Source organism: Eptatretus burgeri, chromosome 1 (assembly GCF_056783735.1).
Source record: "Eptatretus burgeri isolate ZD-2024b chromosome 1, Ebu_testis_v1, whole genome shotgun sequence".
Classification (NCBI taxonomy): domain Eukaryota; kingdom Metazoa; phylum Chordata; class Myxini; order Myxiniformes; family Myxinidae; genus Eptatretus; species Eptatretus burgeri.
In genome coordinates, this window is record NC_140961.1 from 38,114,981 (window position 1) to 38,138,148 (window position 23,168).

The 23,168-nt window shown below is 45.6% G+C and overlaps 1 protein-coding gene across 4 annotated transcripts in view; it reads right to left on the reverse strand.

The window, feature by feature from the left end:
* Positions 1-10,297: 10,297 nt before the first annotated feature.
* SNX14 (sorting nexin 14) overlaps positions 10,298-23,168 on the reverse strand; it is a 47,971-nt gene continuing 35,100 nt past the window's right edge. For 2 of the 4 annotated variants that reach the window (XM_085879724.1, XM_085879740.1), the window contains 5 exons: positions 21,820-21,940; positions 21,510-21,674; positions 21,319-21,411; positions 20,825-20,916; positions 10,298-12,484 (listed from right to left, as the gene is read on the reverse strand). In XM_085879724.1, coding sequence (XP_085735850.1) covers positions 12,392-12,484; positions 20,825-20,916; positions 21,319-21,411; positions 21,510-21,674; positions 21,820-21,940 — 564 coding nt within the window. In that variant the 3' untranslated portion in view covers positions 10,298-12,391. Of the gene's footprint in view, positions 12,485-20,824; positions 20,917-21,318; positions 21,412-21,509; positions 21,675-21,819; positions 21,941-23,168 lie in introns of those variants that run through there. The other 2 variants (XM_085879732.1, XR_015057768.1) reach the window with 2 other exon arrangements.

Below are 23,168 nucleotides of genomic sequence, written 5' to 3' on the forward strand. Positions count from 1 at the left end.
GCGGTAATTCATCTCTGCTAATGCCCTGCTCGATTCCCGCAAACAGAATTCAAAAAGCTTGCCCAGTTTCGGAGATAATTTTTTAGGCGATTTCCATTAGCGGCGATATTATGACGTCAACTTTTTTCTTGGAAGAATTTCCAAAATCGGAAATGGTTACCGTCTGCGCAGGGTATTTTTACATATATATGCCAAGTTTCAGGAAGTTTCGATGAAAACTGTAGGCTGTGAAACAAAAAAGTCCACAAGAAGAAGATTAAGAACAACAACGTAAGACCTAGAGATCCTCCACGAGGATCTAAAAATATATATCTGCAATATTTGCATACGTAATAAATACATTCAGCACCCAATCGGTGTCTCTTGGCGGTTGTCACACTGCGTGCTGGTGTCGGCTTTCCCATTTTTTGGACTTTGTCAGAACGAAAATTGTTTCCAAGAAAGTTTTCAAGTCGTCGTTTCATTTTTTACTGTATGGGACTTTAAAATTTTTCTTCTCCTCCTCTTCCCTTTATAAGGGGTTCGGTCTGATGGCACCAATGTTCTGTCCTGCCTTCACCACGATGCTCCTTCACCCTCCCCTCTCCCCTCTGTCCTCAGCCAACTCTCTTCACTCTCCAACCCACCCCTACCCCAACGGATATCCCTCCTCACATAATCTGCGGTCGACCTCTTTTCCTCCTAACTTGCTCTCTCAACCCATCCGCTTTCTTTTATTTGCCATTATCTCTTCACCCATCCACACCAAGGGCCAAGCCCAATCTCAGCCGGCACTTCACCAATCTCCCCGTCAAGCTCATCTGCACACCAATCTCCTCCCTCAGTTCATCCGTCCACCTCCTTCACTCCCACAATCCTCCTGACCCAATTGTTCTCGCAAATCTGTTGTTCTCTCAAATCTGCGACCTCTGTTGTTGTTGTTGTCTGTCAGTGCCACCATTTCCAGACCGTAAAAGGAAGGCCGACGTGACACACACCAGAACCTTCCCTTTCAATTTCCTTGATATCCTCCTGTCTGCCATTACTCCCTCCACCCTCCTTCACCCATTCGCACCCACCTGAATCATCCGCATACAAAATCCTCCCCATACCACCCCTCAAGCTCACCTTCCTGCTGACCAGCTCCATCACGATGATAAACATGAGTGGGCTGAGAGTGCTTCCCTGCCTCAAACTGATGACCATACCTTAAAGAAAATAAGAACCACTCGGCCTGGACAATTTGGGAGTGAAAATAAAGTGTAAAAAGGCAAGCAACGGGGAAGGAACGCTGTTTATTATATCATCTCAAGGGTTTGTCAGATGCAAAAGATCATCTGATTGTGTGATCAAGTAATTCCGCTCTGTCCCCATCTTCACCCCTTCGTACCGACTGTCTCCAGGACTTTGCGTCCGACCCCGAGGAAGAGAAAGTTCTGCTTCGGCAATGGACGCTGAAGGCATCGGTGCCCACCTGTGTAGTCAAATTTCCTCTGCAGTTCTTGCTTCTCCATCGGCACTTTTCGACCTGTCCTTCCACCTGCCATCTACTTGGGGGTCACAAACATCACACCCATGCACAAGGATGGTGCAAAAGCATGTATCCTCTCAATTCTGTCCTGGTCACTCAACATTGGACAAAAGCATGTATCCTCTCAATTCTGTCCTGGTCACTCAACATTGGACAAAAGCATGTATCCTCTCAATTCTGTCGTGGTCACTCAACATTGGATCTGCTGCTGCTGCTGCTCCTCTCTCAGTAGTGGTTAGAGGGCCTACATTTCAAACCTCAGGTTAGGACAATTAAGTGTGGACAGTAGGAGGTGAATCAATCTGGGTGAAGGAGAAGTGTATCGAAAGAAAGGGATGACATTAATGTCGAGGATTGTGTGTGTCGAGATATTATGGACTGTAAGAATAGCAAGATACTTGTCAGATCCTCTTTTATTTTTAATCAAGGATCCTGGTGTTAAGGAAGACCAGGAAAGAAGGGTTCATGGATAATTCAAAACTAATTGCACGTGGTAAAAGGAGATTATTGACAACGGGGAATTTTCACTTTTCAGGGAAAGATTGAGTCCTGGGAAAGGAAAAGGGCAGAACAGAGGATTTCCTAGATCTAGTCCAGGATTGCCTTTCACCCCAGTTTGTATGAGTATATCAGCCCATGAGAAGGAGTGTAGTGCTTGACCTCCTTTTAACTAATGATCCCAAGATGTTGGACGAGGTGGAGGTCGGAGAACATTTAAGGACAACTGTCTTTCAATCCTGACAAATCTCACCATCTCTCTCCAAAAGGACCGTCCTGCAACCCAACTTCCCCCCTTCACTCCCCAACTTACTTCGTTATCAATCTTCTTGAGTAAGTTCAGTCATTCAAACTCACGGGTCTCACTATCGGCCATACCACATTTCAAAGTTGGAATCCAAATCCAGCGGACTGGGCATCCTCTGTCATACAAAGTCCTTGTTTGGCACACCTGAACTCCTATCCACCTACAAGGCCTTCATCCGCAGCTTGATGGCGCACTGTTCTGTCCTCCACTTCCCTCTGGGCTGGCTCCTCTGCTTCACATCTTGCTCAGGTTGACGCTGTGGAAACCAAGGCCTTTAAGATCATTAGAATGTTCCGCAATGAAGCTGAGTTGACGGGTCTATCACTTCGCCATAACAGACAGGTCAGTGGTCTCTGTCTTCTTCCGCTGACTTTCTGGTCTTGCACACACTGCTCTTTCCATGCCCCCCCCCCTCACATTCTCTGCAATCTCATTGACACGGAAGAGGATGTGTACAACAAGTTGAAAGAGGGTGGTGGGAGGAAGATGATTTGTAAATTGGCTCATGACAGGGATGAGTATGGTAAGGACATGAATGGGGGCAGTGATTAAGGATGGTGGTGGGGGGCTTGTGACAGAGAGGGGGCAGTATTGAAGGTGTGGAAAGGATATTTCAAAGAGCTGTTGAACTGGGAAGGAAGCAACGGCGAGTTGGAGCTACCGTATTATGGAGAGGGAAAATTGGAGTTGGTGGAAATCACAGAGGAGGAAGTGCAGACGTCATTGAAAAGGATGAAGAAGGGAAGAGCACCCGGCATTAATGAGGTGTGTACAGAGATGATAATTGCAGCAGAAAAAGTCGGAATCAGTTGGATGAAGATGCTGTTGAATATATGTATGAGAGAGGGTTCAATTCCGGAGGAGTGGAGGACAGGGTTAATTGTGCCACATTGTTAAATTAAGGACAGAGGACAGGTCAAGATCCAGTGAAGTACAGGGGCATTACACTCCAAAAACAAGTAATGAAGGTGCTGAAGAGGATTCTGGACAGGAGGATAAGGAAGAGGGTGGAGATGGACATCAGAGAAGAGCAGTAGGTGTTCAGAAAGGGTAGGGGGATGACAGATGGTATGTTCACCCTGAGACAGCTGGTGGAGAAGAGGTTGGAGGTGAGATGGCGTTGGGAATTGTGGACCTGAAGAAGGCCTACGACACTGTCCCCGAGAGAGATGGTGATGGCCACACTGAGATGGATGGAAGTGCCGGAAGCAGCAGTAAGGTTTGTGGAATGGATGTACAAGGAAACAAAGGGAAGAGTTTTGGTTGGTCCTGGAATGCCTGAGGAGTTCAGTGTGAACATTGGTTTGATGCAGAGAAGCTCTCAGCCCACTCATGTTTATTTTGGTGATGGAGCTGGTAAGCAGGAAGGTGAGCTTGAGGGGTAGTATGGGGAGGATGCTGTATGTTGACGATCTGGCTGTTGTGGTGGAAAGTGGGCGGGAGATGCAGGAAGTACTGGAGAAGTAGAAGGAGGCATTTGGAAAGTATGGGCTGGAGAATACTGAGGTGATGTGAGTCGGGCAGCAGAGAAAAATAAATGAATATCAGGTTCGAGGGGAAGGATATTAGACAGGGAAATAGGTTTGAGTATCGAGGTGGAACAGTGACTACGGATATTAAGTCCGAGGCAGAGGTGCGGAGGAAGATTCATGTGGTACGAATGCATGGAGGAGGGTGGTGGGAGTAATGGCAGATGGAAAGATATCACAAAAATTGAAATGGCAGGTTTTGATGTCGTGTGAAACACTGGCCTACATTTACGACCTGGAGATGCTGGCATTGACAGAGATACAACAGAGGCTACAGGTTTGCGAGAACATCTGAGTCAGGAGGATTGTGGGAGTGAAGAGGGTGGATAGAAGGACGACGAACTGAGGAAGGAGATTGGTGTGCAGATGGGGAGAAAAATCTTGATGGGGAGATTGGTGAAATGCCGGTTGAGATGGGCTGGACACTTGGTGCAGATGGGGGAAGAGAATGGCAAAGGGAGCGGATAGATTAAGGGAGTAAGGTAGGAGGAAAAGAGGTAGACCATGATTGAGATATAGTGATTGTATGAGGAGGGTAGAGGTGGTTGGCGAGTGAAGGGAGTTGGCTGAGGACAGAGGGAGGTGAAGGAGTATCGTGGTCAAGGCAGGGCAGAAGCTTGATGTCATCAGACCTCACCCCTTATAAAGGGAAGAGGAGGAGAATAACTCATTCTTCCCTCCAAGTCTTCAAGACAGCTGTAATCACCACCATCTCAGATGGTCCCCAATCCAATACCTTGATCTTTTCTACCCTTGTTAACCCAACCCCAATTCCTCCTCCATCCAAATTTCCAGTTTTTCCTGCTTGGAGTTTATTTATGTATCCACCTTGTCTACCCTTTGCATCCCTTCCTGTCTCCCATCCCTCCCCACACCCTTTGTTTGTCCAAGTCTCCTTCTATCTTGGCCTTCAACTCTGCTGTTTGTGTCTCCCCCCCTCCTCCTCTCTCGACTGTTCCTTTTGCATCATGATCCATTCAGTGTTCTCGCTCTTCCACAAGCCTCGATCATGTATACAAAACAAAAAGTGACCATAACAATATGTGTAAGAATTCTGTCAAGTGTTCGAGTTCAGGATAATAGAGTAAGGCTATTATACTTCAGGAAGGCAAGCTTTGAGGGTAGGATGAGACAGTTCGGTACGCTCGATAGGTACATGAAAAGATGAAGGAGAGAGGGGTTCATGGACATTGGTAGGACTGATTTCTAGCTTGGGTGAATATATGCTTAGGTAGTGAACATGCTGTCTGTGAGAGGGTCTCCTCAAAAGCTGAACGTGCTGTCAGCATTTGGTGAATCCTCACCCAACCCCACACTCACCCCCAACCAGAATCTTGACCTGGCTATAAACTGTCACCGTAGTGTTCTGCATGCAAGGCGATGGGTCAATGTGTGCATGATAGAAAGAATGTTAATCCGGAAGACCCATCTGTCAGCAATGGGAGTGGTGTCTTTCATGAAACATAGGGGAGTTATCACCAGCACCCTGGCCATAATTCTTGGCAGTCCAACGTCAGGCCTGGCAATCCTATCTTTTGAAGAATCTATCTTTCCCTGTTGCTGTTGAAGAATTGTGAAATGAAGCCACCCTTGAAATTTCATGGCATCACTGGATAAGTTCCATTTCCTTGAACTTCTCGGCCTCATGATCGGCCATAATCTCTCCTCGACCAACCATACAGCAAAGCTGGCCTCCTGGGCATCTTCTGTCTTTCCTTGAAAATCAGAACGAATAACAGCCTACAAAGCCATTGTCAGTACCTCAATTGCATATTGCTCTCATGAAGAATTCACAAAAGGCATGGATTCTGTCTAATGTAAAACTCTCAATATTATTGACATCTCCCGCAAAAAGGGCCTGGAACAATGTCTGTTGCTCTTACATTGTAGCCAGCTCAGTGGCCTGTCTTTTACTGCCCCTGCTCCTGTCTAGCTCACTCTGCTCTCTCAATCATCCAACCCTTCCCAGCAACTCCAGGCGACATGTATACTTCCAGTAACCCCTCCAAGTCTAACTTGTAAAATTTAGGCCTTTTATACATCTCCAGTCTTTCCTTGCTTCTCCCATCTGTAGAATTCTGAGCTGTTGATTCCCAATCTTTCTCCCAGGGCTTCAATCAGGGAATGCACCACCATCTCATATCACCTCCCTCCCCCAATCCTTATCCACGATATTTTCACCTCCATCGACATGACCTCATAGAACCCTCTTACTTGCAGACTGCTCCTCTTTTCCCATTCCCTTGCTTATTGTGGCCAACTATTCTCACACTGTAATTTGGTATCCTCCATCACCTCACTCTTCCATGAGCCTCCATCTTGGAAAGAAAAAATGGAACCATACTCCTTGTGACAGACTTTGTGGAATGCATTAGCCACCTGGTGGGAACAACTGGTACTGCACAATGTACTTTATACCAATCTGCATTTTATAACTGTCTGGTGCTTTGCCACAGGGTAGATCCAGTGGTTTCAAAGCAGTCTCATGGCGAAAATTAAACTCAGTGGTTTGTCTTTGCCTTCCTCGTGGTAGTCAGTGCAAAGATTATGCAATTTGTTCAAATTCTGCATACCTTGGGCAGAACGGCACTCGGGAGAGCACATACCTCTGCCAGGTTGAACAGTTTACATTTTGTATCCCACTGATAGGTGGGATATGCCGACGTGCACCAAAATCGAATCAGCTTGTTCTCGTCATCAAACCAACTCATCCACCAAGTTTTGTCATAATCCATCCACAACTTTTTGGAATATCAAGCTGTATATATTTTTTGACCCCATCTCTCAATTGTGAAGAACTACTTAAGAAATTTATAAATGCTCGTATCTGAATTCGAATCTTCACTAAAATCGAATGACATCGTCCTTGTTACACACCCAACCTGTCCATCAAGTTTCATCCAAATCTGTTCATAGCTTTTTGAGATATCGTGCTATATATCGTTTTTAGGCCCATCACTCAATGGTGAAGAATCACTTTAAAAATATTTTGTATCCGGATTCGGATCTTCACCAAAATCGAATCAATTCTTCTTAGTTATGCACCCAATCTGTCCAACAAGTTACCACCGAATCCATCCACAACCTTTTGAGATATCATGATCACAGACAGACAAACAAAGACAGACAAGGATGAAAAGATAACCTCATAAAATCAAGATGCTGGCAACAATTAAACAGCTCATGACACTTTCAATTTTTCATGAAAAGCAGATTCACAAAATTGTGTAAAATCGTTTTTATTGGTGATAAAAACATTCGTGGTTTTAACATTTGTTGAGACAAGTCAAATTACCCCCCCCCCCCCAAAGTTTGGAGATCACTGTGTCATGTCCTTTGTCTATGGAACTAGTCATCAAATTGCATGTCACTGGCCAACTATCAAATTCAGATTTTTAGTGTTCGGTGATGGGGACAGCATCATACTATTTGTCATATAATAAATATGTCAGAATCACCACTTTCTCCCACATTCCAGAGAAGCAATGAGATGGATAAACTTCGCTTTGTTTGTGGGAACCATGTATTGGTTCACGAAAAAATATGTGACCACTATATTCGTTATTGTTGTGTCTGTCTGTCTGTCTGTCTGTCCCGAGCATAGCTCCATGGGTTTTGATCCGATCCTGATGAAATTTTGGTGGGAGGTTTATATTGTTGCGGTTGAGGAAATTCGCAAACCACCATTCAGGTCCCGTAGGTGAGATATCTCTGTAAGTACATGTGTAGTTAGCCCCAAACCCGTTGTTTAGAGGGAATAAATGTGATCCATTCGGGCTGCGACCCTTTGAGATAGCCATTTTTCTGTTCTATCTTTATTTTGAACCAACCATGTCTCAACCGCCATCACACAACAACCACCGACCGCAACGCCGCTTCACAACAACAACGCCAACAGCCACGACCTTTACCTTCACAACTCGCTCCCGCAAACATCGCATCACCGCCATTCCAAACGTCGCCATGGCCATAAACCACCACAATAAACCCTCCACCACCTTCACCTCCCTTTCTGCGGCCATTCCTGCACCACTTGTGAAAGCCGAGCGTCAGGCTGTCCTGGCCTCGTACGGGACGCGCGCCGAACTGCGAGTGCAAAGTGCAGCCTTTCCGAGGAGAATTCGGATCAGGAATGATACACGCCCACTTCTGATCCGTCCAATCAGTAAGCACAGGGCGGTTTGGCCCCGCCTCCAGGCGCGTCGGAGTGGAATCGATTTATGCAAATTCGAGGATCAGGGGAGACTCACGCCCCTTTTTCTCCGTCCAATGGGCGAGCGTGGCTCCACCCCCGAGCTCGTTCTGATCCAGAAATTTGCATACGGGTTCTCCTGCCGGCCTATAAAGTGCCGAGCGCAGGGTCGAGTCGGGGTCAGTCAAGTCAGTTTGAGAAGAGTCAAGGGAGTTTCGGAAGAGTCAGTTTTGGAGAGTAGAGTGTGGCAGCGGCAGAGTGTGGCAGCGACAGTCAGTTTTCGGAAGAGTCAGTCTGGAAAGGTCGGAGAGCCGAGGGCGTACAGGTGGTTTGCTGCAGTTGGCTGAGGAGAATTGCGGAGGAGACCGGATAGCTCGGGTCCGAGGCAAGGAAGAAGGCGGTCGGCGACGAGCTCGCAGTGGAGTCGCTCGTCACGGGACCCAAGCAAGCCAGCTATCCTCTTTCCCCAGAGCATCAACAATTCCCCCCTTTCCCCCCCCCCCGCGCTGAGATAGTGCGAAAAGGGGGGCCCCTTTCCCACCCCACTCCAAGCATTGCCAACGAATCCCGCGAAGGAGCACGGAGTTGGGGCGCCGCCACATTTGCGGCTCATCACAAAGACACGGGTAGGATCCACCCGGTCTCGTGGCCCACAGGCCCCGTCTGCCCCCTTGTCTTTGAGGGTGGCCCTTTTCTTTTGCTTTTGAGTAAATGTGTTGTTGGCGCCGTCTATAAAGTAAAACTGTGTAAGTGTTGCCGTGTGCTCGCGTAGTCGGTTGTAGATCTGCATTGTTGCGTTTCTTTTGTAGCATTTGATATATGTGCATAATTGTTGTAATTGTATATGTGTGCTCTCCGTGTGCCGCGGAATAAATGTGCATTATGTTGAACTGTTTTTCCTGTTTCGCTTTGTCTTTTCTTTAATTGAATCTCCATCTTGCTTCACGTGAAGGGTTGGTAGTGGGCTTAATACGCCCGATAATTAATCGGAACCGTCAAGGCCGACGATAACACCGCTCGGTTATCCCGATAGTACGGAACGGGTCGCTTAAGTGATCCGTATCTGGAGTCGACCTGCGGCGAGGTGCGATCGCCTGGTCTATCCTCCGCGTGGGTACTTAGGTAGGTCGAATTTGGCGAACAACCCTATCCCATGCGGGGGCCGATTGGCATGATCGTGGTGAGGCCGAAAGGCCCACCCGTGACTAGCTCCCGGCGTTAGTCTGAGAGGGTCACGACAGAATTGTCCGTCCCGTGGGCGACGTGCCGCGATTCGAGTTACGTGGCCGTTCGCACGCCGGCGGGTGCAAATTCGCAACAATATCATGATCAAGTTTTGTTTTCCTGAAAATGAGTGTGGTGCGCCCATTATGGGCGGAGCCACGCCCAAAAAACGTGTTTTTAGGGGGTAGCCGATTTCAGTTTGCATCTTCTCCTAGGGGTTTTGTCGAATCTGACAGGGGTTTCGGTATTTGGTTCGCCCAATGGCACCTGCATAGCCCCACAGAGCTCGATTTTTCATTTTCGTCCCAAGGTCAAGGTCACAAGGTCACGAACTTAGAAAATTGCAAATTGTGTTTTTTGGGGGTAGCCGATTTAAATTTGCATCTTCTCCTCAGGGATTTGTCAAATCTGGCAGGGGTTCAGCATTTGGTTAGCCCAATGGCACCTGCATAGCCCCACGAAGCTCGATTTTTCATTTTAGTCCCAAGGTCAAGAACTTAGAAAATTTCGAATTTTGACATAAAAATCAGACGACCGCCCAAACTTTGAGAGCTAGGATAACAATATTTTTTTATGCATAATCTTGAGGTCATTCCCCACCTAAAGTCTTGAAACCATTTTGCTCTATCTCGAACACCTTGCCCATGGCGCCCCCTTCAAGTTTGTTTTTACGCTGATTTCATCAAAGTATGGATAATCTGAGGAATGCGAAATGCCATATAGCCTATATGACGTTATATTTATTGTTCCTGGAATGTTCCAGAGGAAGTTTTGTACCAAAGGTCATAATCCTTGACCTTTGACCTTTAAAGTTCACAAAGGCCAATTTTCAAAGTTGTGGGAATCGAACCGGGTTTTCGACCTTCTTCGACGAAATAACTCCATTAAGCTATATCACGTATCCTGTTTCCTTATTTTAATGTCCACAACATTGTTTTGTGACCTTTAAAGGTTATGCAAAGGTCAAATTTTTAAAGTTGTTGAACGAAACCGGGTTTTCGACATTTTGCAGGTAATAACCCGTCACTCGTACCACATCATGTTGATCATTTTTATAACTTGGTCAAACATTATCACATTGTCTCATCCTTGACTTCTGAAACTATCTGCATCGTCAAATACCGCTCGTGAACCATCGTCGTCTTCACATTTGTTACAACTATAGTCAAATTGTACAACTTTATAAAATAACAGAATACAACGCAACAGTAGTTCAAAAAAAACAACAGCAATAGGAAACAATCCGAAACTATTATGACTGGAATAAAGTATAATTATTAACATTTCAAAAATTTAACGATAATCTCACTAATACATCTTTGTATGAACATAAACAATACTCAATATAACAAAACATAACAATGTACAATCATATACATTTGACTGCATAGATACTTCAAATACTTCTTTAACAGCACAATTATTCCCACCTTGTGGAGTCAGCCAAGATGAACAATTCTGGCCCAAATCTTTCTGGAACCGGCTGGCAATTTGTTCAGGGTACAAGCGATAACTTGCCGACTATTCACAAAACGCATTGTGCAACCTTTGTCATCCAATTACACTCCTAAGTGCTGGCAGATGGGATTAATGTACTCATACCCCACACATCGATCTCTCACCATGCTTGTGAAACACCAGGATGACATTTTGTAGCTGTTTTGAGATTCAAACCCACGCCAGACAGCTCAAATTGGTGTGTGCATACCTCTAATCAAATCAAAGACCAAATACAGCATTGGGGCCATCAGAATTGGATAAGCTATCCTGCTAGCCCTCTATAGTATTCAAATTCATGCCAATTTAAATCTCGCTATTCATCTCGGGCCCTGATGGACATGATTCTCACCAATTTGAATGCCACCCAGAATGCAATTCAAATGGACAAGTTTTATTTCTGCTGATATTAAAATGCAGCTCTTGCATTCCATTTAGTCGGTTGTAACGAATACTGTATCATTTGGCTACACATAAATGAAAATCCGTGTCCAGTCGCTCACACCTCACTCATGTACATTGGTCTCCACTCCAATTACCAGTAAGGAGAATTAATTTTTTTCATATTTACATTGTTCCTTTAACGCCTTACATTGCACTGCCCATTTCAGCACATCCAATAATTGTAGAGTGGAGTCAGATTAAATCTGCTCAAGAACTAAAGAAAATCTTGGTCAATAGACAGGAAGTTTTGAGCATCGTTTCTTCCAGAAGTTCTTCCTGCTCTCCAGTGCACTTCACTGCAAGAGTTCCAATAAGAGCCAAACAGGTACATGAACATTTTCATGTACATATTGTTGTTGACTTTTAAGTATGCTTGTAAAAGTGGCCCTTACATCGATGCTCACAGTACTGCACTATATCCGTGCCTGCCTGCACTTTACTTAATGTAAATTATGGACTTAATGTTAAGGCTGTGGGAAAAAAAATATATTCTCACCAAAGTGAATTTTTGCCCATCTAAATTTCTTCAGAAGAGATATATTCGGATTAGCAAAAGTCGACTGTCCTTAAACACTATGTACAAGTGCAAAAGAATGCGCTGCTTGTCAATGCAGCACAAGTTCATATTAAACCATTCAATTTTAACATGAGCACTTTTGCTCAATATCAGTTCTGTGCTCTCCCATCCCCCCCCACCAAATCACCCACCCAACCACTTTACTTTTTTTGTCACCTCCTTTCGACATCATTTACTTCAGTATTTCAGCATTTAGATTTGTACATCTTCCTCCAAATTAAGTACATTCTTTAATCAGTATTATCAAGTTTTTAGCTGCTATTAATCCCACTCCTGAAACCAATTGTCTTTTTTCTTTTTTTTTTTTCTTTGAACCATGGAGTACTCCTGAAATAAAAATATTGACATTGATGCTTGTGCTGAGTAAGAATCAGAGACAATACAATCGTTTCAATTCTGAAAATGACACGAAAGAGCAAAAATTAGAAAATGAATGGTTTCAGGCTTGTGCACAAAATGAGTGGAACCTTCCGAAATAACTTAGAAAAGAAGATAAGCAATGCAAACTGTCCGATAAGTCACCACAGTAACTGTAGCTGGAGAATTGCAACATCTGGTGAACAAAGGCAGGTAAATGTGGTGATGAAATCCCAGTATCTTACAATGGACCACATCAACAAAGAACGGAGGACTTGGCACTTGCAGCCGAATCTCCCAACTCAGGGAAAAGTTGCAAAAGCACCAGATCCAGCAACATGTAACTGAGCTGTAGAAAGGAAACTATTTTAAGAATCACGATGCAGTGAAGGCGAAACAATTTGACAGCAATAAAGAAATAAAAACAAAACGGTGAGCAAGATGGAAAGCGAGAAGTATTTTTTGAAAGAAGAGGTTCATAGAAGAGCGAGGTGACAAGAGGCAAAAAAGCAATGCACTGACAATAATTGGATACAATAAGCAAGGAAATGAATGAACAGGAGAAGAGGAAAGAGGGGGGGAGAAAATAGCAACCTGCAAGTAAGGGTGAAGTTCGGTCAGTCAGGGTTAATGTGGGTATAAAAGACTGCGGGTAGCAATGGATGATGATATGCGATGGAAGTTCACCACTTGCTTGACGCCCTGATGAAAAAAGTGGGGTTTAACTGCCTCTGGACAGTGAGCTTGGAATTTGGTAGTTTAACGAGGAGGGGGTTACTGGAAGAACACATGTATCCTGGGGTTGTTGTGGAGGGTCAGAGAACTCCCTTTTTAACATGATCTCAGGCTCATAGTGGAGCTCTCCCTCTCAAGCGCACATGCACACACAAGACTGTTAGATGAGACAAACACAACCACTGAACTTGGGGAAGTGCTGTCACTTCCCGAGGTACTCCTGGTACCAACGACGTCATAAAATGGCGCCGCTTTTCTCACGGCACTCAGCAGGGCATTTCCAAAGGAAGAATTTCATCCTCTCCATGGATACCAACCGATGGCGATGGTCCGTGCTCTCTCCTTTTAAATGCTGAACATCAGACATGGAAGCAGCACATACCATTTTAAAAGTCTTTGGTATGACTCGGCCGGAGTTTAAACCACCGACCTCCCAGACTCGGAGAAGAGGCTTTAAACATAACACCGCTGAGTCTGGTAAGGTAAAGAAAAGGAGGATATATTGGAGGAAAGATAGTTAAAAATAAATAAATACACCACTGACTTATCTACTACATGACAACAGGCCTTGTGCTTTGGGCTCATTGAGGTATACACCAATAAGGTCGATAGCTTCAGTGTCCACAGACTGCAGGAGACATATGTGATGCTAGGATGTCAGCCCATAGAGACCAATACTTCATCAATCTACAGTTAAAGGACATGTGAGCTGTGAGCTGTGAGCAGTCCTGACTTTTTAAGGAATGACTTGGAATGACAGAGTTGGAGGATGCCCATCACTGGCTGGTTTTAAAGATCAGCTTTGCGATGTGGATGGCCCAGGAGAGGTCACGGCTCATTGTGAGGCTAGAAGTTCAAGAAAATACCTTTTCTAATGGCTGAACATGTAAATAGATAGGTTGCTTAATTTGACGATCCTTCTGTAGCCAGAGGTGAGTTTGTGAGATTTGCCAGGATTGAAAGACGTTCCATTGATCATACCAGCCAATTTGATTATTCAACATCAGCAAAGAGGTCAGCAGGTGTTGTCTGCCCATCAGTAATATGGGGTACTGCAAGACATAATGTAGATTAATTTTTAAAATAGAATAGAAGATGTTGTTTATGTAGACGAGGAACAAGACTGGACCCGATAAACTGCCTTAGGCCCCCGAACCTCTACTCATAGAGAAGAAGAGAGGGTTCCATCGATAGCAATGCATTGACTGCACACATGAAGGAAGTCAGAAATCCATGTATGAAAGCAACCATGCAAGTCACGACCAGTGAACTCGGCAGATACAATAGCATGCTTGACAGACTCTGCCAAATACCCGAGAGAAATGCAGGAGATGCTCATGACTTCTTGTTTGATATTTAGGGCCTCCAATCATTGCTTCAAGAGGAGCATCCTGTCCAGAGTTGAGTGACTGGGCTGGACTCCAACTGATGGTAAGATATCATGTATTTTTTGTTGTTTTTTTTAAATACACAATGTCAAGGCTCATATAAGAGCTAACACACAGAACGTATAACAAGGGGAGCACGAGACAAGAGGGACGGGAGAGGGAAGCACAAAACAGTAGGGAGGAGACACATGAGGAGATCTGTGGAAGGGAGAGGGATGGGATGGGGTGCACGGGGTAAGCAAGATTGACTTTCAGGAAGAAATGCAAGGAATATGAAGGAGGTGGGTTTGGGTGGATTAACGGGGGTAGAAAAGATCGTGGTTTTTGATGGGGGAAGATAAGAGATGCTGGTGAATAGCTGTTTTGAAGACCTGGAGGGAAGAATGGGATTGAAGAGTGTGTGGGAGTTTGTTCCAAAGGCGGGAAAAAAAGAGGAATGACAGAGTGAAGGTGAGCAGTGATTCTTGATTTTAGTAGTTTAACCAGTTCTAAGGGGGTTTCTGGCGGACCATGAGCGCCCTGCGGAAATATGGGCAGATAGCACACAGAGCAGGGGGAGGGGGAGCGAGACCGGAGAGGAGAAGGTAGAAGACAGAAAGACCACTGACCTGCCTGCGGTGAGAGAGTGAAAGACCCAAAGACTCAGCCTCATCGCGGGAGGTACCAATGATCAAAAATGTCTTGGTTTCCACAGCGTGAAGCCGACAAAGGTAAGAGGCAGGAGCACCAACCCAGAGGGGAGAGCAGTACTCCATCAGACTGCAGATGAAAGCTTTGTTCGTGGTCAGGAGCTCAGGTTTGCCAAGGAAGGACTTTGAAAGATGTTATTTGAAAACAGCAAAAATTTGACATTATATCAGCAGCAATGATGGATTCCAAAGGTTTGCTTATCATTGGAGGTAAGCTTACTGGTCTGCAATGGAGTTGATCTGTTTATGCCTCCCTCTTGTGGATAAGGAGTGATGTTTGCTGACTTCCAGGCAGATGGAAGGTGGCCAAAGGAGGACAGACTGAAGAGCACAGACAGAAGAGAAGGAAGAGCAGCAGAGCAGGATTTGAGAACATGGGCATGAATACATTTTTGCCCTGTTGTCGAAGTAGACTCGAAGATGGACAGAACTTTCTCTCCCTTCTCGGGTGAAAAAGACACAAAATGCAGTAAGGTAGAGGGTGTGATGGGGTAAGTTGGGAACAGAGTAGGATTGGTTGAGAACATTAGATTTGGAGGCAAACACAAAGTTGAGAGTTTAACGAGGAGGGCTGCCTTATCTCGAGCAAAGACTGCGGTGATGCCATTTGAGAGGATGGAGGGACAGCATACACCAAAGATGAACTTGTAAGATGCCATTACTATTTTGAGAAAGAAGACTGGTTGATGAGTTCAGCTTTGAGACTTCCAAGATGGTGTTTGGTAGTTTGCTTAAGAATATGCACAGACTTGTTGTGGGGTGACATGAACCACCCCCACCCCCACTCCACAGCAAGGATTTACCCCAAGTTACTTCTGCAGTACTCATTGCCGGCGATTTCAACTGCCCACATACCGAACAGAGCTGTAACTACTAATCAACTGACAGTGAAACCTTGTGTGATTGGGCTTCCAAATCTGACCTCCAGTTGCTTTTTGATAGACAAGAACCAAGGACTTTCTCCTTAAGCCAGGATCACTACTCACCTCCACTCATTCATTCATCTTTTTTCCCAGCTTGCAGAAGGTCAGGTATGGGAGCATGCGCCAGAGCAGCGCGTCGCTGCGTCCACTTTCCGCCGGTACTCCAGGGGCCTCCGTCTGGCCATCCCCCAGGCAGATGCCTGGCCCATCCCCATCTCCTTGAGATGCCGATCAACCTGCTGCAACCACGAGGGATGTGGTCGGTCCATTGGCCTCCTCCAGGACGAGAATCTGTTGACCACAGGTGATGCTCCACCCCCTCACAGATTCCTCGCACATAGGCCTCCTTGTCCACCCTTAGCGCACGTACAGTTTTACGCCTCAGCTCCCTGAACAGCTCAGCTCTGCCATTCAGCCTGGCCCTGCGACTCTCGTCAATGGTATCCAGTGTCCCTTGAGAGACAAATTCTTCTTTGCCCTGCGGTGAGTTCCAAGACATCCACCAGCAACATCAAGGACGGTGGTCTTGAAGGCACTCCACAACTCTTCAGGACCTCCCAAAGCACCCAGACTCCCCCAAATCTCCATTCAGCTTGTTTGGAAACTCCTCAGCTTCCCTCTCATCCTTGAGCTTGCCAACATCCAGGCAGTTCTGGATCATCCTCCAGCGACCATCAACGAGGACATGGTCAATCTCCTTTGCCACACTGCCAGCGTTGGAATACTAAGTCCAGCGATGAGCTTGTGGGCACTGAAACCATGAACCGGCCACCCAAATCCATGACTTCTTGCAAAGTAAAGGAACTTAGTACTATTCTGGTTCATAGTTCCTGACCCATGGGGACCAACACACGTCTCATAACCATCCCTATCAGTTCCAGTCGATGCATTGAAATCCCCCAAGTCTAGAAGAGTATCTCGTCTGGGGCACTGATCAACCACAGATTCGAGAGTGGCGTAGAATGCATCCTTCACGGTGAGATCACTCGCCTCAGTCGGAGCATAAACAGAGACCAGGGAAATGACACCGATGGAGTGACGAATCCTTCGTCTCATAATACGCTCGTTGACCGGTGTTACCTCAATTATCATTGGAGTCAGCTTATTGGACACAGCTACAGCAACTCCTTGGGTATGGTAACCATCAGATCGACCAGACGAAATAGTACGTGTAATCACCCACCATGATATTGCCACAATCCGGTCTCCGAACCTCAGAGAGTGCTGCAATACCGATGTCCAAACGCTTGAGCTCAGATGATAACAGAGACAGGTGATCATCCTCTCTTCGGGATAGGACATTCCAGGCACCCACCCGAAGGGACCGCATCAGGTTAACCCAAGGAGACCGCCGTCTGGTGGACGACACCTCCACCAGACGTAGAAGCAACTTCCACATGCTCTTCAATCTCATTCTTACCTCCAGGTCTTCAAGACAGCTGTTCACCACGATCTCAGATCATCGGCCCCATTCCAAAACAATGATCTTTTCCATCCCCATGAACCACCCCAATCACTCCTCCTTACAAACTTCCAGTTTTTCCTCCTGAGAATTTCCTTCTGTATCCATCTTGTCCACCCCATGCAATGTCTCCTGCCCCCATCAAGTATGCCTACCTAGTTGCCACACTCCTACCTTACCCAAGCACTGGAACTTCAGAAAACCTGATTGGGAGATGTACTATGATCTAACAACAAAAGCAGTAGACTCCACTGCTCCTGACTGAGGATGTTGACGCCAGCTATGCTGCATTTTGCCAATCTACCATGGCAATTTACAAGAGGTGCATCCCTCGTGGCCATTTAATTGGAAAGCATACATTCCTTGATGGGATGCTGAATGTGAGCACTTGCACAACGTAGTCAAGACTGCTGCTAACAATGAAGAGGCGAGTGCTGTTGCTGCTGCTGCCGAACTTAAGTCTAGAAAAGATGAGGCCCACAGATCCTGATAGCAAGAAGCAGTATCAACCATCGACTTCAATCACCTCAGTCAGAGAGCATGGAAAATAGTAAACCATCTTAATGGAAGCATGGAAAATGGTAAACTACCTTACTCAGCAAGGAAGCCAGCATACTTAATATCCCGTGACTCCATAACAAGAACCCTCATCAGCAATGGTCACCACCCTAACCCAGACAGAGCATTTCCCTGCAAAGTAAATGCCAAACTGAAGCACTTCCGGACAACACGATCTGCTGACCGTGACTCGGCTGTGGACTGACTTCAGTACACAGAAATTCAAGTTTGCCCTGGAAAGCCTTCAATGTGGGAAAACACCCAGACCTGACAGCATTCATGCAGAGCAGTTGAAGAACGCCAGCACTTGCCTACTCTACTGGCTGAAGTGCTTCATGTCCAACTGTCTTTCCTCACTCAGGATTCCAAAGCTCTGCAAGAGGGCCAATGTTGTGACCACCCTAAAACCTAACAAGCCCAGAGACATCCCAAAGAGTTACAGGCTGATATCGCTGCTATCTGTCCCATTCAAGGTCCTTGAGAGGCTTACCCTTAACCGCATAGAACTGCTTGTTGAGGCAGCACTCCCACCAGAACAAGCAGGTTTCAGGAGGAATTATAGCTGCAAAGATAACATCTATCTGCAAATGACATTATTGACACGATCTTTTACTCAAACCAAAAATGTGAGACTGTCTTCTTTGACTTGTCCTCAGCATATGACAGTGGCTTGAAGCTGCATGAGATACTACAGGACCACCATCAAGTCCACTTTATCCAAGTCTTGATCTCCAACCACTGCTTCAGAGTCAACTTCAACGGACAAACTAGCAGAACCCACAGACTGAAGAATTGAGTTCCGCAAGGCTCAGTCATAGCGCCCTCGCTGTTTAATGTGGACACATCAGACCTCCCTGAGACACCAGATACTAAACTTGCCGACGCCAATGACCTCATGATCCTGCATCCTTGCAAGTCTTTTGAGGAAATCAAGGCTACTCTCAGCCAAGATGTGACTTTATGGAATGCTACGACCACCAATGGCTCCTACGTCTCAATGTCCAGAAGTCAGTCTGCTCTGTTTTCCACCTTCAGAACAGTAACACAGAGAGGTAGCTGGAAGTCCAGCTGAATAACATCCAGCTTCTCTTCACACATGCTCCTAATTACCTACCTTGAAGTGCAAATGGACCAGTCACTGACTTTCAGGCAGCATTCGGAGAAGGTAGCAGGCAAAACATCCGCGAGAATTAACCTTATCTGCAGACTAGCTCTCCACGAATGGGGAGCTGATTTCACAACCTTATGCACCTAAACACTTGCCCTGGTGCACACCCCTGCAGAATACTGCATGTCAGCATGGGGAAGGAGCTGCCAAACGAAGAAGGTACATGTGCACCTCAACTCTTCCTTAAGGGTCATCAGTGGACCCCTTCACCCTACTCCCACCTATCACCTCTCAGTCCACCCATCACCTCCCAGTGTGCATCCATGCCCATCAGATTAGACGAGCAGCCATCATTAGACAAGCAGCCCTCGATGCATCTCAGAACCCTGACCTCCCCATGTACAACAAGCTAAGAGACAACTATTCCCCCACCCCTCCCCAAAGGTCAAATGTTGAAGAGCTGCAAGCCCTTTACAAGAGTAGCTCAAGCCTATATCACAGCAGACGATGGCCTGAGCAAACACACATGGCAGATGAAGCAATGGCGTACCTACCAAATCAGCACCTACCAAACACCTTCCCTATTCTACCAAGCTCCCTGGTTGTGATCTGCCTTGAAAGAAATGGTGTCGCCTTAACCGGCTCCGAACAGGTGTTGGCAGAATCCATCACAACATGTTCTCCTGGGATCTTGTCGACTCATCCGACTACGAGTGTGGCCTACCCCCAAGACTGCACATCATCTTGTGCAAGACTGCACCACACATCACCGAGAGGGAAGATGGCAAGAAGTGCAGCACCTGACCATAAGGGCCCAAGGCTGACTGAAAACAGCGAACTTCATGTCGTAGACCATCAACTCAGAGATATGTGACACGAAAGAAAGAATCAGAAGATTTGTTGTGAGTCTTAGAGTTACCAATATTTCTCTTCAGTCAGTTTATCCTTCCACGTTGAGTTCGCGAAGTATATGACTGCAACTGCCTCACCACATGGTTCAGTGTTCGATAATGGATATAACAGCTGCAGATCGGATGGGAAGACAGGTTCATAAGAGAAAGTTGACTTTTGTGAATGTAACCCCAAGTGGAATGTAATCAGATGCTGTGGAAATAGTATCCCAAATCCATTACTTCGAGAGCACATTGCAGTCTCTGCCAGTTGGCCTGTGTGACCAGCCAGCATCTGCGGCATTGAGGTTGCTCCCTTACAATAGCCACAGAGATTATGGGCTTCAATAAGAACAGTCAGAGGAGCCAAGAGCAAAAGTGGAGGAATAGGAGAGGTTGGATAGAAAGTTAGTCATTACCTTGTCCAAGAGGGAGAACATTCCAGTTGCAGAAATCCAGACTGGAAAGCTTACACATTGGACCAGACCCAAGGTCACAGAAATATTTAGCTGCAGTGCAATGGTTGGTTGTTGCAGAGCTGACACCCAACCAATTGAAATCACCGCAATCCATATTATAAGAAAAAAATAAAGGTATGTAGAGAGTCATCATTCAATGAACGGGACACCACCCAGACATACTTGAGGTGGTTGTCGAGAGATGAATGCATGCACAGGCATTCCAAAGGGCAAGAATGTGTAATGTGGACAAAGGACAATGAGGAATGGAGTTCTTGTCATTGACAGCATCTCCACTGCTGGAACGGGTGTGGGGCCTGTTAAAACGGAAGAGAAAATATCCAGGAAGACACACAGGACTGGGAGACATCCTGTCAAGAGCATTTGCATTTCTATTGGCTTACAATGTCTGGAGTGGCAACAATAACCTGAAATGTAAAGAGGAAGAAGTGAAAACAAACATAAGATGATGAAGTACCTGCTTGTTGAGTAACGGCTGCTGTATAGCATCAAACAGCAACTTCACTCCGTCGTATCGCGCCTCCTCACCTAACTGCCTCAGCAGTAAGTCTGCTCACCAGTCAGGAAGTAGACATTCTGAACATCGTACAAATAAACATGTTCCTCAATCCAAAGGTCACAACTATTACATCATGATAACATTACTTTTTAAAGTTGTACCATTGGTCTAATCTTTGAACTGCCAGGTAAGATAGTTGCTTCCACTGGAACTAGGACCATCCACATAAATTATGCAACAACAACAAAAAAACCCACAAAATGTCTCCAAAACCCCCAGACTACCTTTCTTTATTTTTCTCCACCTTCCTTCCCCACTCAGAATTTCTTCCATTATCCATTTTCTCTTCCCTTCATTTTCTCAATACCAAGCCCCATCACCCCATTAACCCTAACAACACTTTTCTTTCTGATGAGTACATGACAAATGTTTTTTGAGGCAGCCTGCTTTACCTGGAATATATTTCAGCATTTCTTGGAATGTTTGCTGTGCCCGGATATGTCGATGTTCTTGTGTTCGAGAAATATCCGTCTCAAATATTGCATCTGTCCGGATAAATATAATCAGTAAGCCCGGATGTCTGCCCAGAGGACCGACAACCCTCCTTGTGAACATTAGACTGCACTATAAAGTTAATTAGTACCTTGGAGGTGGCGAATGAGGTTAGCGAGGAGCTGCGATTGGCAGAGGACGGAGAGGCGGTGGGAAAGATGGCGCGATGCCCATGCCTCCAGGGTGTGCTTCAGGGGAATGCGTATGGAAAAGAGAAAATGGAGCAACCAGGCTGGTGCAGAAAACACCAAACGTCCTATGGAAAAATGGGGGAGGGGGAAGAAAAGGGTCGAGATAGGTAGGGTTTAGAACCAATGTTGAGAGATGACGTGATGGATGGGCAACACACGTGAAAGATGAAGAGCAGAATTTTATTTATTCTGAATTTTTTTTTTTTTTACCAATGAAGAGAAGGTAGTCATAGATGCCATCAGCACTATGCTGTCCTTCACCACTGTAGGTTCTGTGGTCATCCTGTCTCTTTGCTCTGGAAGCGTTGTCTCCGTAGAGAAGGTTAAGCAACTGCATGTTGGGAAGCAGCCAATTCGGGAAATAGATATCACGCGCAATAACAAAAGCGCAATATCTTGCTTAAGATTTTCAAAATCGAACATTCTGTGAATTAAATCAAAATAATTTTTACTTCAAATTGATGCCCAGTGGAATATAAATTTATGTTGAAATGATCTGCAACATACTCATTCACTTCATTGTGTAAACTGTAAAGGAACAGTCAACATAATTGACTCATCGAGTGCAATTGTCTGAAATATTTTATCAACTCCATCAATTAATTGGCCTTTAACAATCAGTAAGAGATGCCCGATCCAATGTGTTACAGAACATTGGTTCTGCAAAAGCAGTTTTTAGGCCAGGGTTATGCTGATTGGTTTGCCATCCCTCTCCCAGCAGTAGTTAGGGCAGGAATTTGTAATTTGTTCAAGGTGCCGGCGATGGCTCGCCAACTCTTCACGAAGGACAGTGGGACACCATGGGATCTTTAATGTCCACCAACTAATGCCGGCAGATGGGACACAGAGTTCAACGTCAATCCGAGGGATGGCACACACACTGATGAATCACACTGCCTGTAAACCACTGGGATGACAGTTTATAGATGGGTCGGGATTCCCTAAGATACTTACATACATTTTGCAAATGTATTCATTTTAAACAAACCATGAATTTATTTTGTCAATGCAATTCTTCATTCGTATGCAGCACAAGGCTGCAGGGGAGCATAGTTGGCTGAGGGTGCAGCTGTGCCACTGATGCAATGCCCTCTGCTGGTTCAAGCACAAATTTGGAATCTGGCCATGGTGCTGGCGATAGCTCACCTACTCTTTGCGAAGGACACCTTGGGATCTTTAAAGTCCACCAACAGATGCTGGCAGACAGGACACTCAATTTAACGTCCATCCGAGGGATGGCACAAACATTAATGAATCACCCTGTCTGTGAAACACGGGGATGACAGTTACAGCTAGATAGGGGTTTGAACCCAGGCTAGACAGCTTAGAGGTGATTGTGCATATGGCTCGGCCATCCTGTCAACCCTGTCAATGCAATGATGATAGCAAATATATAAATCTGCTCTTTAAAAGAGAGTCATACATGGTCATCTGGGATCTGCACAGACGAATCGACTATCATTATTCTATTAACACACCCACGTGCTATTGGCCACTGAAACAATCATACATTGGATTTTAAAACTCCAAGTGTTTTCCAAGCAAATTTTAAATGCATT